Source organism: Vanessa tameamea, chromosome 7 (assembly GCF_037043105.1).
Source record: "Vanessa tameamea isolate UH-Manoa-2023 chromosome 7, ilVanTame1 primary haplotype, whole genome shotgun sequence".
Lineage (NCBI taxonomy): Eukaryota > Metazoa > Arthropoda > Insecta > Lepidoptera > Nymphalidae > Vanessa > Vanessa tameamea.
In genome coordinates, this window is record NC_087315.1 from 11,374,176 (window position 1) to 11,382,446 (window position 8,271).

The 8,271-nt window shown below is 29.4% G+C and overlaps 1 protein-coding gene across 1 annotated transcript; it reads left to right on the forward strand.

The window, feature by feature from the left end:
* The first annotated feature begins 568 nt into the window (after window positions 1–568).
* On the forward strand, window positions 569–3,677 carry LOC113398319 (ubiquitin thioesterase Otu1). Its single transcript, XM_026636985.2, has 4 exons — window positions 569–1,137; window positions 1,222–1,394; window positions 2,507–2,665; window positions 2,941–3,677. Exons 1-4 carry the CDS (start codon window positions 750–752, stop codon window positions 3,148–3,150), a joined length of 930 nt encoding a protein of 309 aa, XP_026492770.2. The 5' UTR covers window positions 569–749; the 3' UTR covers window positions 3,151–3,677.
* Window positions 3,678–8,271: the final 4,594 nt, after the last annotated feature.

Consider the following 8,271-nt stretch of genomic DNA (forward strand, 5'->3'; position numbering starts at 1 on the left):
ACTTACATTTGAAGCCGCCGAGATGTCTTATGGGGTGGATAGCATGACACGGGTTCGGATCTTAGCAAACACCTCTGAGTTTTCATGGTCAGCGATAAAGATATATATTTTTTACGAAAACCTACATGGACGAATTTCTGACTCATAAGAACATAACAAAAAAAGCAGACGTGTACTCTCTACAACAGTACCGTCATCTATTTACCTAAGTATACTGGGTATTAGTAGGATACTAAATACCATCACTAGGGTTGTGCTTGTTGAGCTTAACATCGCTGTTTAAAATAAGTGACGTAAAAGAGTATCCATTTAAAACCGGTAGTAGCTTCACGATTCTTTAATAGTAGAAATATTTTACAGAAGTGCTTATATGAGCAAACATGGACGATGTATAATGAAATGAAAAAGAAAATTTGATTCTGTTCATCATTTAATATTACAATTTCAAAATACTTGAACTTCAAAAAAGTTTATTTTATTTTTGCACGTTTTTTTCTGTGCTTGGTTGGCAGTCGACAAAATTTTAATATGGCAATGTATAAAATTAGAAATCAAAGTCAATTGTTGGCTGTCACTTTGTTTTACTTTTGCTTTTGTCACTACTCATTATAAAAAAAGTCAATCGCCTATTTATACGTAACGTTATGTTATTTATTTATTTCGACCACTTTTTATCCGCGTCAATTTGACGAACTGTTACAAATTATCAATTAGATTGTAAAATTAAACAAAGAGATATATTTTTAATAATGGCATCGCTAGCATTTAAAGTTAAAAGTAAAAACGGTCAGAATATATTGAAAGATTTGACCTCTGAAAGTACTGTGGGTGAATTAAAAATGTTTCTCTCCAGTCTATCGGAGGTTAGCTGTGAGAGAATTTGCGTGTTGTGTGGTTATCCGCCCAAACCTTTAGATATTAGTAACGACAATAAGACATTGAGTGAGATCGGGCTAAAGACTGGTGAAACGTTGATTATCGAAGAGAAATCTGCCCCATCAGCGCCAAGTGTAGCGAAATCTGACGTCACTAAACCTATAGAGAATGGAATATCACACGAAACTATAGGATGCAGACCAGGAATTTTAATGAAAAAAGTTGTTCCTTCTGATAATTCTTGTTTATTTACTAGCATAGGTAACAAAAAGAAAATCCTTAAATATATCCTTTCTTCGTCTACTGATTACATACATTACATAGAGCATACATATCTTTTTTCAGGTTTTGTATTAAATGGCAATGTTGATACATCAGTGCATTCTCTGATGCGTCAGATAATAGCCATGGAGGTGGCTAGTGATCAAGATACATATAGTGAGGCAATGCTAGGCAAGCCGAATTCTGAATATTGTGATTGGATACAGCAGCCTAGCTCCTGGGGTGGAGCTATTGAGGTAATCACATGCACAATTAAAATATAAAAAAATAATTTATAGTGCTAACCTTTAAACAATAAAACAATCTTTGGTTACTTTGATGTGTGTATCCTATAATTTGCTTCTTTGCACTATCATGAGAACCCAACCCCAAATTTGAACCTATAACCTTCTTGGAGACACACTTTACATGTTCTGCTAAACATATCAGCCCTCTTTGTAGACATGCATTGTAAGTTACATGGATCTGTTGACATACTTTAGTGCATGTTAAGAGCCCAATGAACAACAACTATCCTATTGTTTCGTGTTCAACAACCATTTCCAAACAATGCCAGACCACCTATAGCCTATTTAATTACCAGTGTTGACAACCAAACTTATCTTTGACATAGATGTTATTATTTATAGGAAGTTATAATAGCATCTGGGTACTATATTGTTTATTTTCTTTATTTAATATACGAGTCTCCAACAAAAGATACACACTAAATACATAGTCTTAAAATTAAACAATATAATGGTTACAAGTTGTGTGTTTCTTCAATTATACAAGACCACAGCATGCACTAAGCTTAAGCAACAAAAATAATTTAAATACAATTAAAATAAAAAGTGAAAAAGATATACATAGCAGAAAAAATCAAATATAAATTAGTAACTTTATTTTTCAAATAAAGTATAGTAGTACCAACTAGTTGTCGCCCATGGATTTATTTGTATTTTAGAGGTTGGTCATCAGGCATGTATGTTAAGCATGAAAAGCTAGCCTATGTCCTTCCGTGTGGTTCAAACTTGCTTTATACCAAATTTTCTTAAATTTCATCCAGTGGATTGAACGAGCAAGAGATAGACCGAGTTACTTTCGCATTTATCATATTAGTACAAATAGATATTGGTTGACATATTGTAACCACTGGGTCATCTTTGCCATTTTCCATGTGATAGTAGCACAGACATTCCATGTCGCCCATGAAAAGACCGACCGAGATACTTCTAGTTTTTTGTAACGAAATGAAAAATTGATATAAATAATAATAATAGTCTGTTTAGTTATTAATCTCTGTTTTTAAATGAGTTATAACTATTATGAAATAATTTTAACTATTACTTATTTACATACATTTCAGGTTGCAATCTTGAGTCGATTCTATGGTTTAGAAATGGCTGTGGTTGACACTCTTAATGCAATTATAAACAGATTTGGTGAAGACAAAAATTATGGACAACGAGTTTTTCTTCTCTTTGACGGTGTGCACTATGACCCACTTTATTTAGAACAATCGGATGTGAGTATGATACATAATCTAATACAAATTTCTATATTTGTTAGCTTGATTTCAAGGTTTTTGATATCTTGGCTTTAAGTTGGATATTACTTAAAGATTGATACAACTTATACGATGAGTTTTCTGTATATATATACTTATATAAATAAACATACAACCATTTAATAACACTTATATAGGTGTAAAACCATAACAAGTTACTAAAAAGCCTTTTTTATTTTTTTAACCACAGATACAACATAAAGTCAAATAAAAGCTTGTCATTACTCTTTCAGGGTGGCATTCAAACAGTTTTTCCAGCAGAAGACATGGATATTTATAAGGAGGCTGAACAGCTAGCCCTCGAGGCAAAATCGTCACGACAGTTCACCGATTTGAACAAATTCACCTTAAAATGTATGATCTGCAACAAATTATTGACAGGTCAAGTAGAAGCACAGAAACATGCAAAAGAGACTATGCATACAAAATTTGGAGAAGTATAGCATTTGTGGAGTACAAAGAGATTGTTACTAAATCCACTTGTTATACTAATGTTGCTTAGATAAAATTACATAACATTTTATAATGATCTGCAGCTTAAATAAGTCACAATTGTAGTTTCCATAAAATTTTTACAGAGTTCAAATGTTTGGAGAACTACATTTCTAATTAGCGTTATTATTGGGGTTTTATATTTAAAGTAAATAAATTTATTTGATGGTGACAATATTAACATCATCCGACCATGAAGTTTACAATAGTTAAATAAAAAAAAAAAACTTGCCAAAACTATATTTTAAATAATAAACATATTGTTCTTAATTCTTGAACCTTATCTCATACCTATTCAATTTAATATAAATACGAATAACTAAAGCGCTTTCTCTTGTTCAATGTCTTAAGGTCACTTCATTTGGTTTTAAAATCCTCACCAACTTAATTATGATGTATTTTTATATATTTCTATGGACATTAAATAGTTCTAAATACCCTTTTGTTAGTTATTTGTATAATAAATTAATTTAACTTGTTTGTGTTTAATTATTGGAACGAAGTTCCTTATTGCATTTAACTGCAGACACTTTAAGATAAGTGTAAGACTTTCGACTGTCTCTACACTTGCTATAGTATGTGTGTTTACAAGCAAATTATGTCTGTATATTCTACAGTTGTATAAACGAGCGCTGCACGCGTCAGCTCGCGTATTCGTATTTTATAATGATAAAATATTTATTTTCATAACTAATAAGAAATATTTAATTATTAAGTTAAAAACCTTCAAATGTTTTTTCTTTTTTCATTGGGTTTGTTATATAATATTTACATATACAATGATTATACAGCAAAGGAACTTCGTTCCAACCGGGTGTCTAACGATACTTTATATGTCTAAAGTTAGAAGTCTGAATCAGTCCTGAGTCTCTTGAATAGTGACGTCAACAAATTAGTGACAGATATATAAGACGTTTCTGAAATAACATTATCGAAATAAAAACTGTAAACAAGTGACTAGAATCGAATTTCTTTATTAGGCAGAAAATATCAAAGCAATGCAAAACTTTCTTGTGATGCCTGATGTAGTGATTGTTTATTCAGTTTTAATTTCTGGGTGAACAATAATAAGCTTTAATATAGATTTTCTAGAATTGTAAAGAATAAAAAAATACAACTATTTCAGTATCAGCAATCCTAATATTATAACAATTATTACACTGGTTTAAAAGAATTTTTAAAGTAAAACTAATATCTATATGCGATAATAAACATATTAAAATTATATCTTAGAATATGTCGCTATTAAAGTAAAAGGATTTTAAGTTTTGTACTAAAATATAAGCGATATTTCATTCTTAAGAAGTACAAGTTACAACTATTGAAGTTTTATAATATCGAATTAAAAATATTAATATTTTCAAAATTTTCTAATCTTGTACACATTCCTGTATTTTATTAGCATATTAATTTTTCATGTTTATTTATTAAATTTAATATCTGCTTTGGGAAAAAAACCTTGTTCCCCATTGTATTTTTTTAAAGTATGCTCCAGACATACCATTAACAGGCTTTTGAACATAAACTCTATTCCAATCAGAACAGGAAAAAAGTCAAATAAACAACATTAGACTGCAAATTTACGCGATATCATAGATTAATCAAGCTGTCGACACAGCTTGATTAATCTATGATATTCACTATGAATTTTCGAAAAAATGGCGTTTTGAACGTCTACGAAACTTATCGGAATTTTGTAAGTAAAATTAAAGTGGGAATAAATGGTTAAGTGCAATAGTGTTGTATTATAAATAAAATTATATTAATCATAAAACCCTTAATAATGCATAGCATAGTATAGTTATTAGCAAATCGCAAGACATACGTAAATCTAAGGTTTGTTTATCTTTTTTCCTACTTCCATTGGAATAGGCTATATAGCTGTCATTCAATCTATGTATGGTCAGTCTATATTATTTAGTAAAGCAAAGATGTTATAATGAAAAACAATCAAGGAATTGAGATTGTGATGTTATCACTAATGTAGACTATTGACTCGCGCCTCTAAAATATATCAATAACTACATAATAATTATAGAAATAGTATATATGATTAGATAAGAAATTTGATTCAATAGTTGAAACTACGAATTGGGAAATATAAATGTAAGTAAATATTAATATGAGCTTTGTAAAGAGCACTGCCAAAACCGCTTTAAGCTTATAAGACAAAAAAATATATCAAGAATTTTTTGAATATGAATTTTTCATGTTAACTAATATTAGTTATCAGCCAATTTTACTAAGAATTTTCAAAAATTGTTCACACAAGATATTTCATGGAATGTTATGAGATAATATAAATGATTTTTTAAATAATACCCTTTTATTTTCCATTTCATAGTACCACAGAATTTTATCATACATTTATCTGCTGTTTGGAAATTGAATAATCTAGCGTAGTTCGTGCCCCGCTGTCACCTTTGCCAAGTATTTACGACATCTTACAAAGTTGTTATCTAATATTATAACAATAAATTTAAATTTTGTTGTCGTGACAAATTTGTCTAATCATGGCTACACTACAAAATAGCTGCAGAGTATGCAGAGTATGTTGTACACTAAGGCATAAGGGTCTTAATAACATGTTTACAAGGTCGTTGGTACATTGGGATGTATTTGGTGGCCCATTTCCTATTTATTTTTTATTTCAAATAGGTTGGCGAACGCGTAAGTTATCGCCACCGCCCCAACATAACACTATACCCTTGTGCCTATTATTACACTGTATTACTTACCCTTCAAATCGCTCTGGTATATAAGTATCGCTGTTTGGCGGTAGAATATGTTATGATGAGTGGGTATGAACGGGGAACAGAAGTCGTCGTCATCATCATCATCATCCTCCTGCCCTTATCCCAATTTTACTTGGGGTCGGCGCAGCATGTCTTTTTCCATACTTCTCTGTCGGACGTCATCTCACAAGGAACATTCTTTCTAACCATATCGTCTTTCACACAATCCATCTATCGTTTCTTTGGCCGTCTCACACTTCGAGCTCGCTTCTTACGTCGCACCCGCCAGTTCCGGTAAAGTATAATAATTTTTTTATTGTCTACTTACTACTTTACATTATATTGTATATTAAATATTTATTATAAATTGTGATTCTATAATTTCCTCTCAAGTCTGACAGAATTGTCAAACAGCAAAACAAGGTTCTGATACCAAAACGAGATCTCTATTAAGCTCATAAACGAAATAAAACACAAATAACTTTATTATATTTATTTTCAACACAAAAAATGTACAATATCAATAAATACAGCACCTAGTCACATCGGCATCTTGTCTTCATTTCTATAATTCAGTTTCAACACCGTCGTTCCACAGCACGTTTAATAGACATACATAATATTTTGTAACACATTGTTCAAGGAAAATATACATTGTGTAACAGACCATCCACATGTTTTTTATTTTTAGGTGTTTTATTACGTATATTTTTAATGTAAGATTTATCATTATTATTTTCACGAACTATGCGTAGGATTTTTAAATTCCCGCGCTTTTTTTATAGTTTATAAGCAAATATGACAACCCTGATATAATGTTTATATATATATATTTTAAGTAAAACATTTTTTTTTAGTTTTGCATAGATAAATACGACAAGAAAACAAAACAAAAGATTCATATGTATTTAACTTTTAATATGATTATGTACAATTTTCACTGATTCATTATATTTTATCCTAAAATTTATTAATCTCGTAACTTTGAGCTCTATCTACATAAATTAGTGCAGTATTTTATACTTATAAACTTTTTTACTGATTCCTTATTTAATCTGTGGATGTGCCCAAACTCGTGAAATTGGAAATGAACAGCAAAGCGAAACATTTATATTAATAATATCCCAGAAACAGTGAATAATCTCCGTTGGTAATTTTAAATTATTTTATAATAAAAAAAATATCAGAAACAATATTTAAGTAACTGATTTATTTAATGTTTATTTTACTATTATATAATAAAAATAACATCATGGATAAAAATATCATCACATATTCTGTTATCATCATATTTGACAGTTTTTTTTTTTACGGAATTGATATGACGTTTTTTGTTTTTCTTGAAACTTAGGCCATTTCAAATTAAGAACCTTCAAGAAATATTACTTTGAATTGTAATTCGAGATAAAGAAACATATTTAACGTTTCGATTTTAAACTACAATAAATAAAACCAGTCGGAACCACGATATGATTTATAAAATGAACAAAGAAACAATAATAGTACCGACCACTCATCATAAATAAAAGCAGTATCGAAACTAAATGCTATTATAAAAATAGACAGATTAAATAAAAAAATATTAAATATTGCATTGATTGCCAAAAAAATATATTAAAGATAAAAGCTGTGAGATAAATCTTAAAAAATATAAATTTTCGTAAAAATGCTTGCGAGGTGCGTAGGACTATTGTTTAAGTTTTTTTTATCCATAGCTAATAGATAGGTATTGTTTTTTTTTTTTAATAAAGCAATGTTTCCCAACCTTTAAACGCGGGATCAATAAAGATCACAGACAACTTTATATTATTGATCTTCATATTTATAATTATTTGCTTAATTTATTAAGTTCTGAAGTCATATTGTAACTGATTAATTTATATATTTTTTTAACTTTAGCTTATTATAATTTATTACTAACGCGTGTGTTTGCTAACAATTCTTTTTTCCGTACAAAAATAGTGTTTTTTTTTTGTTTTAACTCACCTACCGACTAATTTAAAACCGCGAAATAACAATAATTAAGGTTGAGAAACACTGTCTTGGACATTTTTACCTTATTATTACTATTGCAGTGCGAAAAATATTTCTCTTATCGTATTTAAATTTCAAATCACTCATATTTGACTATACATTTTTTCCTAAGTTTATTGAATAAATTAATATTAAAAGCAACACACTCGCTTGGGCAGTATTTTATACTCTATAATAATTGCTTTATAAATATTGATTAAAGTCATTAAACTAAATTTTCATCGGATCCGTTACAAACGTTGGAACCCACCCATCTGAAAGAAAAATAAATCGAATTTATTTTGGTAAATTGTATTGTGGCTT